At 43.2% G+C, this 16,860-nt stretch overlaps 1 protein-coding gene across 2 annotated transcripts in view; it reads right to left on the minus strand.

Annotated features, from left to right (window-relative positions):
• The window catches only part of cacna2d2a (calcium channel, voltage-dependent, alpha 2/delta subunit 2a), a 262,629-nt gene that overhangs the window by 237,907 nt on the left and 7,862 nt on the right, over positions 1-16,860 (minus strand). For both annotated transcript variants that reach the window (XM_067372767.1, XM_067372766.1), the window contains exon 2: positions 2,207-2,288. In XM_067372767.1, coding sequence (XP_067228868.1) covers positions 2,207-2,288 — 82 coding nt within the window. The remainder of the gene's footprint in view (positions 1-2,206; positions 2,289-16,860) is intronic.

Raw genomic sequence — 16,860 nt, forward strand, 5'->3', positions numbered from 1 at the left:
AAAAATTAATGAAACTATCAGAATGTGGTATGAAATACATATTTCAGAAACTAACAGTAAAAGTATCAATTATACTTGCATAAAAATGTGATCTCAAGTGGAATGGGTTCTGGAAATATACTTTCCGTTCATTTTTTCCATAGACATTTAAAAAATGTACTTTATCAAAGAGCTTTAAGCCTTAAACCAATCTAACCAGCTCCTAGAGAAATCACAACATTGCAAACTCGAAAATCTGAAAAAAAGGAAATAAATGAACAACCATTCGTAAAATCTGCAGCAACAACAGAAAACTTAAGATAAGAAGATAAAATATTTAAAAGTATGACCTATAAATACTTTATGTGCTTTACATTTTTACTAAACTTTCCATTAATTTTAATTTTTAAAGGAATGAAAATCAAGAGTTCTGGAAACTGCTCTACATTTTTACTCAAAAATCAACCAAAAATAATAAAAAAAAAAACAGGTGAACTCTGAAGTTCATATTCAGCCAAACAGGTAAAGTTACCAGCTGATACTGATCATCTCAAAATGACCAAATGTCATCAGATTATAACAATATCATATCATCATATAATTTCTATAACTAGTCCTAGCATTTTTACTGCGTTTATCTAACCACTCTAAGGTCTGAATAACATCTACTATCTGACTTTACGTTTTGGTTAAGTATTAGTGTTCAGCTTGTGCTAAGATAGTAATCTTTCTGACTTGTTTCCCCCGCCCCCCAAAATATCACAAATATTTCCAACACATCCATTTTTCAAGCAAAAGTTCCAAATATGTATTCAGGATTGTCGCATGCTGAATGCGGCCAGTCCATTCTATTCGTATTTACTTTCTCAAAAATAACTTTGGGAAGCTAAAAAAATTGCTTAGAATTCATTTGCAAGACTTTTTTTTTTTCAGAAAGGGTGGGAAAAGAATATCGGAATAAACTGGGCGTGAAAAGGAAAGAGAGAGTGACGAAGGAAAGCAATCTTGTTAGCGGGCCGCCGTAGCCCAGGGAAGATTTCTATCAGACGCACATATAGGGAGAGGCATCCATTTAGAAAATGGCTTTTTCTGCACATGCTGGGCCATTTAGCACTCCCTGTGACGACTCCTGTTTGGGCCGGAGATAAATGCGCTTTCACAGACTCACTGCACACACACACACACACACACACACACACTCAGACCACAGACTCAGCAACCTCCAGCTACTGAGAGTGCAAACACAGACTTGCATGCATTCAGTGTCTCAAACAGATTTTCTAAAAAACACACACACATACACACACACACACACACACACACACACACACACGTACGTACGGACGGACAAATTAAAATATATTTTCCAACAACTGAGAATGTTCATCCTCACTATCAGTTACTCTGCTGTTTATCCCAGCAAAATATATTTAATGCGAACAAACAAAAACTGACACAGCTTGAAAATGGAAATAGCCAGAGCTACACAATTTACTTGAAATAATTTCTTAATATTTAAATAAATATTTTAAATGGCTATATATATATATATATATATATATATATATATATATATATATATATATATATATATATATATATATATATATATATATATATATATATATATGAAATCTGAGAACAAAATATGTCTGAACAATTTTTATTTATTTAAATTATTTATTTTTAAATTCTACTTTTCACTAAAAACATTATGATCATACTTTAATTTGTAATACACAAAAAAACTTGTTACATTTAACACAAAAATGCATTTCATGGTCTCACAATATTTAAATATTAAGAAATTATGCAATTATACAGAATAGTCATTTAATAAGTGAAACATACATGTGAAATAGGCTATTCTATATGAAATATACAGTACAATTGAGGCTTTCAGAAACTACCATGAAATTATTGTTTAGTACCCAAGACTATGTGAATGATTGTTATGAAATGGCACTACTGAAACAACTATACACACAAAAAACACTGCTATTACTGTAATCATCTTATGCAACTACTGTTATCATAACATCATAAACTAGATAAAGCTTCTTCCTAAGGCACCACCACAAAGGTAAATAATACAGTGTGATTATTATGGTCACTTCCACATTGATGTACTGAAGAGAGACGCTCTTGCCCTAAAACTCTGTAACTTCACAATATATTTCAACTAGAGTGGTAGTACGGTGTAATAGGTTAAAGATGTTCAACTTACTCCTTTCATTTGTTGGCCTCCGGTGACCAGCTGCAGCACCTTCTCCAGTTCCTTCTCTATGCGACCGGCCCAGTGCATCATCCTGTTAGACACAGAAAGCATTGGTTAACAGCAATGCAATTTAGTAATAATCACCATCACATAATGGCTGAATCCTAATTCACACACTATCTGTCCTATATAGTGAGCGGCAATAGAACATGTGAATGCCTAATCATAGCACACTGAAAAACAGTATCTCAAAAATTACCGGATGGTGTTTATCTGTGCCTGCTAATGATTTCATTAATATTGCCCAGTATGACTGATGTCCCAGTTCTGAAAATGAAATGAAATGAAATTAAATAAAATAAATCTGGGATAAAATAAAATCTAGGATGAAATAAAATAAACCTGGGATAAAATAAAATAAACCTGGGATAAAATAAAATAAATCTGGGAGAAAAGAAAAGAAAAGAAAAGAAAAGAAAAGAAAAGAAAAGAAAAGAAAAGAAAAGAAAAGAAAAGAAAAGAAATAAATCTGGGACAAAATAAAATAAAATAAAATAAAATAAAATAAAATAAAATAAAATAAAATAAAATAAAATTAAATAAAATAAAATAAAATAAAATTAAATTAAATTAAATAAAATTAAATAAAATAAAATAAAATAAAATAAAATAAAATAAAATAAAAAAAATCTGGGATAAAATAAAATCTGGGATGAAATAAAATAAACCTGGAATAAAATAAAATAAAATAAATCTGGGAGAAAAGAAAAGAAAAGAAAAGAAAAGAAAAGAAAAGAAAAGAAAAGAAAAGAAAAGAAAAGAAAAGAAAAAAGAAAATATGGGATAAAATAAAATCTGGGATGAAATAAAATAAATCTTGGATAAAATAAAATAAAATAAAATAAAATAAAATAAAATAAAATAAAATATAAAATAAAATAAAATAAAATAAAATAAAATAAAATAAAATAAAATAAAATAAAATAAAATAAAATAAAAATAAATCGGGGATGAAAATAAATAAATAAATAAAAACAGCTCAGATAATGTCACAAAGACATTTAATCAAAACAGATGGATAAAGACTAAAATAGTATTTCAGACACACAGGAGTTTTAGGAGTTACTAGCATGAGTGTGATTCTGTATCAGAAAAATACTGCAGGGGTGATCATAAACAATTAATATAATTGCTTTTATTTTGACTGTGACCTTGTGACCTTGAATGTCCCAGTCGCCGTCAGTTTGTTTCACACTTTTCATGAATTTCCCAAGAAAAAAAAGGAATACGTAGTAAAGGCTTCCAAATGGCAACTTTAAAGACTTAAATGAATTCAGAATTGGAGTTTCTGGCTTTTACTGCACATCTATTAGCCTTAAGGTCATCTAATGCACTTCAACATCTAGTTTTAAGAGGAAATATATGTCAACACATAAAAAAAAAGAAAGAAAAAAAAAAAACGTGCTCACCGAGCCATTTCATTGGGTATTATATTTAAATTATTCTGGTAAGCTATCTGAAAACTGCCAATATTATTGCTCTATATTCATATACTGATTTCACGGACAGTGTGACATTTAAAAAAAAAAAGCATTAGTATCTGCTAGAGCACATCCGCAGTCATGAGACGTTTTAACAGTCAGTGTTCGGGAAACTGATGGAGAACATTACAGGGGAATTTCAGCAGTGTCACACAAACCCTATAACAGCTTTATCTGCTATTGCCTAATGGTCAGAGATTTGCAACCACGGCCCGGGGTCAGAAATAACCCTTATCTGTGTTACACAGCCTTAGAATAGCCCGCAAAGAAATCCTGCGTGTGTGTGCAAGTGTGTGTGTGTGTGTGTTTCTGACTGAGCAGTCTTATTTACTTGATAAGAATGACTGAACCCAGCTATTCTATTAGCATTTAATAATATAAAGTTTAAAATAAATATATTAATTCTTAAGAGTGTGCGTTCCCTCTGAATGCTTATATGTGTTTCTGTTTTTCCCCATACTCTGGCATCTACAGTACTCCACAAACTGGATCGGTCTGACTCGTGAATGAATCACCGACTCAAAAGAACAATTCATTCACATTGCTTCTTCTGTCATAAATCAAGAACGGATGTTTTTGTTCATCAGAGCTGTATTTACAATTTGTATTTACAACGCTTTTTTTGGTCATTTTTTGTAGCTTTAAAGGCCCAGTCATCATTCACATTAGGTGATGGGAAGTCCGACTCGTTTTCGCGAATCAGTTCTTTTGAACAGTTCGTTTCAAAGAATCGTTTAAACGGATTCAGCTATCCTGTATGCTATCCCGTAAATGCGTCATCTCGTAGTCACCGATTTTGACAATTTTGATCATATTAATAATTAATAATACATTTATTGTAATGTAATGTGTCTTATTTCAGTTGTTTAAAAAGCCATTTAGAAATTTATATACAGTATAATTTAAATCTTTTTAAGCTGTCAAGTCATATTTACAGTACATTTTAATTGTAATATTTCTGCTATTCAGCTATTAAAGTAATTTACATTTCTCTTACTTTCAGCTCACTCATCGGCTCACCAATTCAGTCCAATTTGTGGACGAATCATTCAGTCTGGTTTTGAAAAGATCCGACTCAAAAGAACAATTCGTTCACAAATTGGACATTGCTAATTCACAATGATTATACTAACAAGATGATCAGTGTATTATTCAAAATTGCATTTTTGTAAGGAGAAAAAAAATAATACAGCTTTGGAATGACGTGAGCATGAGTAAATGATGACAGAATCTTTATTCTGGGGGTGAACTATCACTTTAAGAAAGTAAACAGGCTGAATTTTGATTCATTTCGACCTTAAATCACTTACCCTTCCAAACTCTCACCCTATCCTTCTCTCTGGCAGTGGGCTCCTCGGCTCTTGGCAGGTAAGAGTGGATGTTTAAGGAGCCGAATGATAAAGAAAGCCCGGTTCTGACAGAAATGCCTCCCTAAGCAGCAGCAACACTTGCTAACTGGGCCAAACCCGAATGAAGCGATCAAACGTCCGGAGATCAGAGCTGTATATCTGCCTGCAGCTCCTAAAGCTCTTAACACAATGAGATTCAGCAGAACAGAGATGGATAGAGAGTGGAAGGTAAGAAAATGCTGTCTTAGGCCAGGAACGTTCTGTACACAAACTCAGACGTGAATGTGCTCAGGAGATTGCACTGCAAGTTTGCAGCTTGTCGTACTTAAAGGGATAGTGCAGCCTAAAATGAAACTTTTGTCATTATTTACTCATTCTCATGTTGTTGCAAACCTGTATGACTTTCTTTTCTTTCATGGAGCACGCATAAAGTATGCAGCTGTTTTAAATTCTATGTAAATAAACTTGACATTGACACTGACATAAAAAGTTACCGGATATGACTGATGTCCCAGTACTGGAATAGAATAGAATAGAATAGAATAGAATAGAATAGAATAGAATAGAATAGAATAGAATAGAATAGAATAGAATAGAATAGAATAGAATAGAATAGAATAATAAATAAAATAAAATAAATTTATATATAAGTGGAAATAGGCAAATAAAAATCAAAGACTGTTGACTCCACCCACTGAGTCTCATTTTTGACATACAAAATTATATGTGAAAAGCAAAAGTTTACAAAGCAAATATTTTTCAAACACAAAAGAAAAAAAAGAGTTTTAAAAATAATAATAATAATAATAATAATAATAATAATAATTCAGCATAATAAAAATAATAAATAAAAAGCTGAATTGAGCAATTATGTTATGAACTGCAGTCTGAACTTTCCGGAGCAATGATTCATCAAATTAAGAATAGATAGAAGCATTGACATACTAGAGTATGTTTCAGAGTTCAGACCTAAGATAAAACATAATTGGTACCCACATAAGTAAAAACACAACTAATGGACTGACTTTTCTAATACACATGCACATATTCACACTAAAAGCTTTAGGGGCTTTTAGCACCTACATCACAATGTACACTGAGCTGGGTAAAAAGCACTAAGAAACATTGACTAAGACCAAAGTAATGGCATATAAATGCAATCGTAACTTTATGCAATACTGAGAAAACCTTAAAATACCTGCAAATAGTCCAATGCTTTCACAGCACTGAGATTTCAGGTATTTACTCTCTCTATTACAGCTGATTCACTGCAAATCTAAAAAAGCCAGTAACAACAAGACCCTCTCCATCATCTATCTCCACCATCAGCGGAGCGACATGGTCATTTGTCATTTAATGATAGCACAGAAAAAGAAATGTCATCTTGAAATGTCAGCTTCATTTGAATGACAAGTATGGGAAGATTTGTGGAAGAATGAGTCACGCTGGCAACAAAGAAAACACACTTCTACACAAATCTACAACCGGCATCTAATGCCATTATTTTTCATCTAATGTGACTATTTTCAGCACTGTTTTCCTTACATATAAGTGACATCTAACCATGTTTTGTAAGATATAGTACATATAGTACACAATTATTTAAGTTCTTATACAGTGCCAAGCTACATATAATAAACTAGATTTTTTAATTTTTTGGTGCTTGCCCATGCAAAACTCACTGCCACAATGCTTGAGATATCAAATTATTTTAAATTGCGAAAATGTTCTGAGTGGTTTCTGAGGTGTTCTTAGTAGTGTCTAAATATTTCTAAGATGTTCTAGGAGGTTGCTAAGGTGTCCTGAGTGGTTTCCATGGTGTTTCTAAGGTTGTTTCTTAAACTTCTCTAAGCTGTTCTAGTTGGTTGCTAAGGTGTTTTAAATTGTTTATAAGATGCAAGGGTCCCCAATCCTAAAATTTAAAATGCATCTAGTTTTTTGTATAAATTTATACTGTGAAAAATGCATACTATAAATATATCAAAATATTATTTGGAAAATATCTGTTTTCTATTAAAGTAACATTTTTTCTAGCCTACATATAGTGCTGTAAGATATATTACTTATTTATTTACTCATTTATTAACATATTTTTTATTTGCATTTATTATTTATTTTAATGTATTTTTATTTAATTTTATTTACTCTATTTACCCTTTTCATCTATTTTTAAATCACATTTTATTTGTATTAATTTAATATTGTTTATAATTTTTTTTATTTGTTTTAAACTAATTTGATTTTTTTGAATCTTCGTTTTATTTATTTATTTCATTTTTAAACTTTGTACAGTGTTTCTCTTTGCATTTTCACAGACCCCCAGCACTCCCTTGTGCTCCCTGTTCTGTTCGACTGCTTGTTAACGCAAATATCTAATCAGCCTATCACATGGCAGCAGTTCAGGGCATTTAGATATGTATACATGTTCAAGACGATCTGCTGAAGTTCAAACTGAGCTTCATAATAGGAAAGAAATGTGATTTTGTGACTTTGAACGTGGCATGGTTGTTGGTTCCAGACGGGCTGGTTTGAGTATTTCAGAAACTGCTGATCTACTGGGATTTTCACACAGAACCATCTCTAGGGTTTACAGAGAATGGTCAGAAAAAGAGAAAGTATCCAGTAAGCAACAGTTCTGTGGGTGAAAACGCTCTGTTGATGCCAGAGGTCAGAGGAGAATGGCCAGTTTTGAGCTGATAGAAAGCAACAATAACTCGTTACAGCTGAGGTCTGCAGAAGAGCATCTCTGAACACACAACACGTCCAACCTTGAAGCAGATGATCTACAGCAGCAGAAGACACACCGGTGACACTCCTGTCAGATAAGAACAGCAAACTGAGGCTACAATTCACACGGGTCACCAAACCTGGACAATAGAAGATTGGATAAACTTTGCCTGGTCTGATGAGTCTCGATCTCTGCTGCGACATTCAGATTGCAGGGTCAGAATTTGGCATAAACAACATAAAAACAAGGATCCATCCTGTCTTGTATGAACTGTTCGGGCTGCTGGTGATTTAATGGTGTAATGGGTATTTTCTTGGCACACTTTTGTCCCTTTAGTACCAATTGAGCATCGTTTAAACACCACTGCCTACCTGAGTACTGTTGCTGACCATGTTCACCCTTTTATGACCACAGTGAACCATCTTCTGATGGCGACTTCTATCAGGATAACACGCATGTCACAAAGCTCAAATCATCTCAAACTGGTTCATCTCAAACTCCACAGTCACCGGATCTCAATCCAGAAGAGCAGCTTTGGGATGTGGTGGAACGGGAGTTCCCATTCAGTCGGTCACGTTCGACGTACGTCGGACAGACCGACGAATAGGAATCTCGCTAGAGAGGCCAATCTACTTCGAGTGTAACTAAACGAGCCAATGCACATTGGCATGCAATCATCTGCATCAGCTGCTCGCCTCGCAGCGCGGGTATATAATGAGCAGCAGGTGCGTTGCATCTTCAGCTTTTCGCTTCGGAGCCAAACCTTCTATGAAGACAGCTACTGAAAACGAGTGTGGTGAACGAGTCTCTCTTCAAGACGTCTCTTTGTTGCGAGGTGCAGGCGGACAGCGCAGCAGCGGGGCCGATTCTCCTTTTGTTTTTGTTTTTGCCTTTAATTTGATTGAGCAAAGCTGTAATCAGCGTGAAGGCCGTTCTCACGGCTGGTGAAACGGTGCGCCTAGAGCGCTAAAAAGCTGTTGTTACAGCTGGTAAGAGGAGCGCCTTCAAGGAGAGTGCACACGACAGGCTGCACATTCCCTGTCTGTGCTGCAGCGGTTATTCCCCTGCGTGCTTCAGCACCTAAAAGAGTCAGTCCTTGAAAGAGCTAACACGAGTAGTTCGCGTCTTTTTAAAGATGTCGTTCTACTTGTGTGTTTCTGGATGCGGTCGTTACCTGGCGCCTCGGGATGGTCACCAGCGCTGTATCGCGTGCTTGGGCTTAAGGCACGCTGAGGCAGCGTTTGTGGATGAGTCATGTACCCATTGTGGGAAGATGACCATCGCGGAGTTGCGGTCGAGACTCCACTTTCTGCAAAGGGGTGGAGTCCCGGTCCCGACGCCTCGCTCCAATCCTCCTCAGAGGGTTGCTGCGGCGGCGGGGCTGGTGACTTGAGGATAACGGTGAGCGCGCTTCCTTCGGGGAACCAACCCCCTAGGAACCCTCCCCCCGTGCGCTCCGCAGCCAGTAGAGCTGCCCTCGGAACGTCCTGGACCACCCCAGAGGTGTGTACCATCCGTTTCCTTCGGAGCTCCACCAGACGACCGTATGTCGATCGCTGCATCGGAGGGTGAGCCTGATACTTTGGGGAGGATGAGTCGGCGCAGTTGCCTCCTTCGGGGGTGACAACTGTGCCCGACACGGACCCGGAAATGATGGCTATGCTTTCCGGGCCGCCAACAGGGTCGGGCTCGTGTGGTATCCTCCACCGTGTCCCGAACCTCGAGGTTGGATGACTGGTATCTCGGGGTGGCCAGGGCTGGTTCTCAGCCCCCCACCCCAGTGCCCTTCTTCCCGGAGGTGCATGAAGAGCTCACGGGCACGTGGACGGCACCTTTTACTGCCCGAAACCGTGTCGGTGGGTCCTCCTCCTCACCACCCTTGATGGCGGGGCAGCGAAGGGTTACACGCGCTTACCCCTGTGGAACGGGCCGTTGCTATGCAACTGTGCCCTAACTCCACCTGGCGGGGGGAGCCGTCTCTCCCTTCCCGGGCCTGTAAGTACTCGTCGGATCTTACCGGCAAGGCTTATCAGGCCTGTGGGGAAGCTGCCTCTGCCTTACACGCTATGGCGTTGTTGCAGGTCCATCAGGCCAAGGCACTGAGGGACCTGCACGAGGGTGGTCATGATCCACAAGTTCTCCAGGAACTTCGTGCCGCGTCGGACCTCGCGCTTCGAGCGACGAAGGTTACGGCGCGGTCAGTGGGTCGTGCGATGTCCACTATGGTGGTCCAGGAACGCCATCTCTGGCTGTGTCTTGCGGACATGAGGGATACCGACAAGGTCAGGTTTCTTAATTCCCCCGTGTCCCAGACCGGCCTTTTCGGCGACGCGGTCGAGAACTTTGCCCAACAGTTCTCGGCTGTACAAAGGCAGTCTGAGGCCATCAGTCACATCCTGCCGAGGCGGTCAGCTGCTGCACCTCCACCGCCGGCGGCACCTCAGACTACCCGTCGCCGAGGGCGCCCCTGCAGCCGCCCCCGCTCCCGCGCCCCAGCAGCAGCAGCCTCCATCCAAGCGGCGCCGTGGAGCCGGTCGCGGGCGGGCGCCCAGCCCGTCCAGCCACCCCCCAAGAAGAAGGGTGGCAAGGCCAAGTCCAAGCGGCCCTAGGACGGGCGACCCGGAGATAGAGGGGACTGCTCTTCAGGAGGTGGTGAATGCACCACTCCTTCCCCCGGAGGAGGGCCGGGTGGAGAATCTTTTGTTGTTTCCTTTTGTTCCGCCGCTGGCTCAACGACCAGCGGTACCCAAATTTTCAAGAAAAGAGCAGTTTCCTTTATCTCCGGGTCCGAAGAGGGCTCGGAGAGCAGTGGGAGGGCTAGAACCTCACCACTCTCATCCACCTCTTCTGTCGCCAGCGGACAGCAGCGAGCAGCAGGTAAGCAAATCCTCGACTGCTCCCTCTGTCCACCCGTGGAGGCAGGTAAGTGTTGCACAGCACACTGTGACCCCGCTTCGGGCCGCCTCACACAGAGAGCCTCCCGGGCCGCGTCCCTGCGTTCCACCCTCGCTGCCCCGCGGCGGGTACGCCGGTGGTCCCCTTGGTGCCGCTGGTGCGGTCTCTGGGAGCCTGGCTAGCGCTCCCCAGTCCGTCTCGCTGGCTCCTCCGGACCATCAGGCTCGGCTATGCGATTCAGTTCGCCCGGCGTCCCCCCAAGTTCAGGGGCGTCCTCTTCACTTCAGTGAAAGATGTCGATGCCCCTGTTCTGCGTGCGGAGATTGCAGTCCTACTGGCGAAGGACGCGATAGACCCGGTCCCTCCAGCCGATTTGAGGTCAGGGTTCTACAGCCCCTACTTCATTGTACCCAAGAAAAGCGGCGGGTTACGACCGATCTTGGACCTGCGAGTTTTGAATCGGAGCCTTCACAAGCTACCGTTCAAAATGCTTACGCAGAAACGCATTTTCGAGTGCATCCGTCCCCGAGATTGGTTTGCAGCGATCGACCTGAAGGACGCGTACTTTCATGTTTCGATTCTTCCGCGACACAGGCCATTCCTGAGATTCGCGTTCGAAGGTCGAGCATATCAGTACAGAGTCTTACCCTTCGGGCTGGCCCTGTCTCCCCGCGTCTTCACGAAAGTCGTGGAGGGAGCCCTTGTTCCCATGAGAGAACAGGGTGTTCGCATTCTCAACTACCTGGACGACTGGCTCATTCTAGCACAGTCTCGGGATCAGTTGTGCGAACACAGGGACTTAGTGCTCAGGCACCTCAGCCAGTTGGGGCTTCAGGTCAACTGGGAGAAGAGCAAACTCGCCCCAGTGCAGAGGATCTCTTTTCTCGGTATGGAGTTGGATTCGGTCGAACGGGTAGCACGCCTCACAGAGGAACGTGCTCGGTCGGTGTTGAACTGCCTGAATACGTTCAATGGCAGGACAGCGGTCCCACTGAAGTTTTTTCAGAGGCTCCTGGGGCATATGGCGGCTGCAGCGGTTGTAACACCGCTCGGGCTGCTTCATATGAGACCGCTTCAGCACTGGCTTCACGGCCGAGTCCCGAGATGGGCGTGGCAACGCGGCACGTTCCGGGTGCCAATCACTCAGGAGTGCCGCCGAACCTTCAGTCCGTGGTCGGACCCTTTGTTTCTCCGGGCAGGAGTGCCCCTAGAACAGGTGTCCCGGCATGCTGTGGTTTTCACAGATGCTTCTGCCACCGGCTGGGGTGCCACGTACAACGGGCATGCAGTCTCAGGGGTTTGGACGGGACCCCATCTGCATTGGCACATCAATTGCCTCGAGTTGCTGGCAGTACGCCTTGCGCTGAGCCGCCTCAAAGGCCTGCTTCGCGACAAGCATGTACTGGTCCGTACGGACAACACTGCGACCGTTGCGTACATCAACCGCCAAGGTGGTCTACGCTCCCGGTCGCATGTCGCAACTCGCCCGCCATCTCCTCCTGTGGAGTCGGAAGCATCTGAGGTCGCTTCGCGCCATTCATGTCCCCGGTGTGCTCAACCGTGTGGCCGACGAGCTATCACGAGCTGCGCTGCCCGGAGAGTGGCGACTCCACCCCCAGGTGGTTCAGCTGATCTGGAGAGAGTTCGGAGAGGCTCAGGTAGACCTGTTTGCCTCACCAGAAACCTCCCACTGCCAGTTGTTTTACTCTCTGACCGAGGGAACACTCGGGACAGACGCACTGGCTCACAGCTGGCCCCGGGGCCTGCGCAAATATGCGTTTCCCCCAGTGAGCCTACTTGCACAGACCCTGTGCAAAGTCAGGGAGGACGAGGAGCAGGTCTTGTTAGTTGCGCCTTACTGGCCCAACCGGACCTGGTTCCCAGAACTCTCACTCCTCGCGACAGCCCCTCCCTGGCCCATCCCTCTGAGGTAGGACCTCCTCTCTCAGAGACGGGGCACTCTTGGCACCCGCGTCCAGACCTCTGGAAACTCCATGTCTGGTCCCTGGACGGGACGCGGAGGTTCTAGGTGACTTACCCCCCGAGGTACTTAACACCATCACTTCGGCACGTGCACTGTCTACGAGACGTGCTTACGCCTCGAAGTGGAACCTGTTCGTCGAGTGGTGCTCTTCTCGCCGAGAAGACCCCCGAAGATGCTCGATCGGTGTCGTGCTTTCCTTCTTGCAGCAAGGGTTGGAGCGTAGGCTGTCCCCCTCCACCCTCAAAGTCCATTCTGCTGCTATCTCCGCTTACCACGACCACATAGATGGCAAATCTGTTGGTCAGCACGACCTGGTCGTCAGGTTCCTTAGGGGGGCGAGACGGTTAAATCCTCCTCGTCCCCCCTCCATACCCTCTTGGGACCTTACTCTGGTGCTCAGAGCACTCCAGATTGCTCCCTTTGAGCCTTTGCTGTCAGCAGACTTAAAGATTCTCTCTATGAAGACTTTGCTGCTGGTGGCATTGGCCTCCATCAAGAGGGTAGGGGACCTGCAGTCATTTTCGGTCGACGAATCGTGCCTAGAGTTCGGGCCGGGTGACAGCCACGTGGTACTGAGACCCCGGCCTGGCTATGTGCCCAAGGTTCCTACCACTCCCTTCAGGGATCAGGTGGTGAGCCTGCAAGCGCTGCCCTCGGAGGAGGCAGACCCAGCCCTGGCTTTGCTCTGTCCAGTTCGCGCCTTGCGACTGTACATAGACAGAACTCGAAGCTTCAGGACCTCAGACCAGCTCTTCGTCTGTTACGGAGGCCAGCAGAAGGGAAAGGCTGTCTCCAAGCAGAGGATGGCCCACTGGATAGTGGATGCCATCGCCCTGGCTACCAAGCTCAGGGCGTGCCCTGCCCGCTCAGGTTGCATGCCCACTCCACGAGAGGTGTGGCATCCTCCTGGGCGCTGGCTCGTGGCGCCTCGCTAACAGACATTTGTAGAGCTGCGGGCTGGGCGACACCTAACACGTTCGCTAGATACTATAGCCTTCGTGTCGAGCCGGTCTCCTCCCGTGTTCTCGCCTCAGGTCAGAGGCACGGAGAGGCCCCGGCTTAGTGTCGGCTTGCTGCGCTACATGCGCATTCTATTCTCCAGAGAGTCCCTACGGGCAGACCCTGTTGAGTCCTCCGGTTACCCTTCGGCAGCCGACGTGGCGGAGCGTCTGGCGCCAGGCCTATACTCCGTTGTATCCTTGAGAACCGGATTTAGGCTGGGTTCCATATGTGTGACCTACGGGGATCCCTTCCCATATGGCTTTTTCCACGGCTGCTCCTAAACGAAGCCCGTGTCTTTCCCTCTGGGAGAACCCATCTCTTACCGAGTGGAGTCACCCCAGTTCTTCCATATGTTGTACAACCTACAAGGTTAGTCCATATGTACTTATCCATATAACTCCTTCGGGGAAGGATATGGCTTCCGCAGCGTTCCTTATCGCATGTAAGGCTACGCTTCCCAGCGTTATCCAATTGTCGCACTGAGTGGGTTTGGGAACAACAGTGATCGACCCTCTCTGCGTGAGCCTGGTCCCACCGTCCTTAGGCAAGGGGTTCAGGTGGCTCACGACAGAGCGCTGGAAGAGGGCAGCCCCTGTGGCGCTTTGGTAGGGATTCCTATTCGTCGGTCTGTCCGACGTACGTCGAACGTGACCGACTGAATGGGAACGTCTCGGTTACATAGGTAACCCTCGTTCCCTGAAGGAGGGAACGGAGACGTACGTCCCGTCGCCACAGGCGTTGTCCTGCTGATGCTGCCGCCTGCTGGGTTCGGCTCCTCAGCGAAAACCTGAAGATGCAACGCACCTGCTGCTCATTATATACCCGCGCTGCGAGGCGAGCAGCTGATGCAGATGATTGCATGCCAATGTGCATTGGCTCGTTTAGTTACACTCGAAGTAGATTGGCCTCTCTAGCGAGATTCCTATTCGTCGGTCTGTCCGACGTACGTCTCCGTTCCCTCCTTCAGGGAACGAGGGTTACCTATGTAACCGAGACGTTTCTCATCATGGATGTGCAGCCGACAAATCTGCTGCAACTTTGTGATGATATCATGTCAGTATGGACCAAAATCTCTGAGTAATGTTTCCAGCACCTTGTTGAATCTATGTCATGAAGAATTAAGGAAGTTCTGAAATCAAAATGGGTCCAACCCAGTACTAGCAAAGTGTACCTAATACAGTGGCTGGTGAGTGTAGAAAAGGTCAGCACACCCTCTTCATTGCCACACAGTTTGAGTCCATAACACAGACGGTGTGACAAGTTAATACTTCCTTGATTATTCCAGTACAGCATGGCACTACAGACATCATGGTCATGGGTATGTATGGTAATGCATGTCCTGATAAAATACTTTGAAAGCAATAGATAAAATGTGTGCCAATTCACTGTAAAAGTATGTACTTATAGTTAGGGATGTGCTCATATCCATAAATGGTAATAGTGATAGTGAGGAAACAAGCAGCAGTTACCTCTACTCAATTCAATTTCCAGGCTACTTTGGTTTAGTGTCACGTTACAAAATATCCATTAGAGGTTGATTCAGTTAAGTTAAATGTCATTTGGCAGCTGAGATTCAATTCACTCAAGCTCCTTTTAAAAGGAAGTCGATTCACTCTGCCGCCATCTGAACACCACGAGATCCCTCTTTTGGGCAAAAACAAATCAGCAAAATGGTTTGCAAAGATTTCACCTTAAAATCATGACAAATCACAAATCTAAATCTCTATCTTTAGCTTTTCCCATATGCCAGCCTGAAGTTGTATTACTGAATGATAGTTCAGCCTTGAATTTTACAGTTAAAGGATTAGTTCACTTCAGAATTAAATTTTCCTGATAATTTACTCACCCCCATGTCATCCAAGATGTTCATGTCTTTCTGTCTTCAGTTGAAAAGAAATGAAGGTTTCTGAGGAAAACATTCCAGGATTTTTCTCCATATAGTGGACTTCACTGGGGTTCAATGGTCCAAATGTCAGTTTCAGTGCAGCTTCAAAGAGCTCTACATGATCCCAGACGAGGAATAAGAGTCTTATCTAGCGAAATGATAGGTCATTTTCTAAAAAAAATAAAAAATTATATACTTTTTAAACACAAATGCTCGCCTTGCACTGCTCTGAGATTCGCCACGCTTTACGTAATCACGTTGAAAAGGCGGAAGTACCCTGGTAGGGTGAAAAACCTTCAAAACTTCGAAATCGTCCAACATTGTTGTTTTTTTCTAAAGGCTGTTTGACTTAGTCTTTACATATTTGCTTTGTAGACACTGGATCGGTACTTCCGCCTATGTCACGTGTGACCTTTCCAACATGATTACATAATGCGTGGCGCATTGCAGAGCAGAGCAAGACAAACATTTGTGGTTAAAAAGTATATATTTATTTTTTTAGAAAATGACCAATCGTTTTGCTAGATAAGACCCTTTTTCCTCGTCTGGGATCATGTAGAGCTCTTTGAAGCTGCTCTAAAACGTACATTTGAACCCCACAGAAGTCCACTATATGGAGAAAAATCCTGAAATGTTTTCCTTAAAAACCTTAATTTCTTTTCGACTGAAGAAAGAAAGACAAACATATTGGATGACATGGGGGTGAGTAAATTATCAGGGAAAATTGAATTCTGAAGGGAACCAATCCTGTAAGTGTGATTGGTTAAGTTTTTTGTTTGAGTCTGTAGTGTATGTATATGGCTTTGAATTTGTGAAATGAATAAAAAAGTTATTTAAAAAAAAAGCTTTTCCCATATGCGTTTTTTGATGAGTGACCTGTCTCTGACTCACTGTACTGCTTCCTCTCATGTCTCATGCTTTTCAAACATAATTAACGGAACTAAGCCAAACCCTGTTATTATAAGTACTATGACCTCAGAAACCCCTAATGCAAATACAAGCAGCTAAAGCCACTGCAGAGGGAGTTTCCTGTAATCTATTGATCTGATACTGACTGATACACAGGAAGTGAAGAAAGAAATGAGACTGAGCGTGTTTAGATTACACAGCTCGTAATGAAAGATCTAGACGGAGATGATAATAAATGGTTTGCGGGGACGAAGACGCTGCTGAAGGAAATGTGTCAACCAAGAAAAGGTCACAGAGGGAGAAATAACGGTTTTCAGAATGAGGGATGTTTCTCAGGGAGAACTGATGCTAACTGCTAATGACAACACCT

The sequence above is a fragment of the Chanodichthys erythropterus genome, chromosome 21 (genome assembly GCF_024489055.1).
Source record: "Chanodichthys erythropterus isolate Z2021 chromosome 21, ASM2448905v1, whole genome shotgun sequence".
NCBI lineage: Eukaryota > Metazoa > Chordata > Actinopteri > Cypriniformes > Xenocyprididae > Chanodichthys > Chanodichthys erythropterus.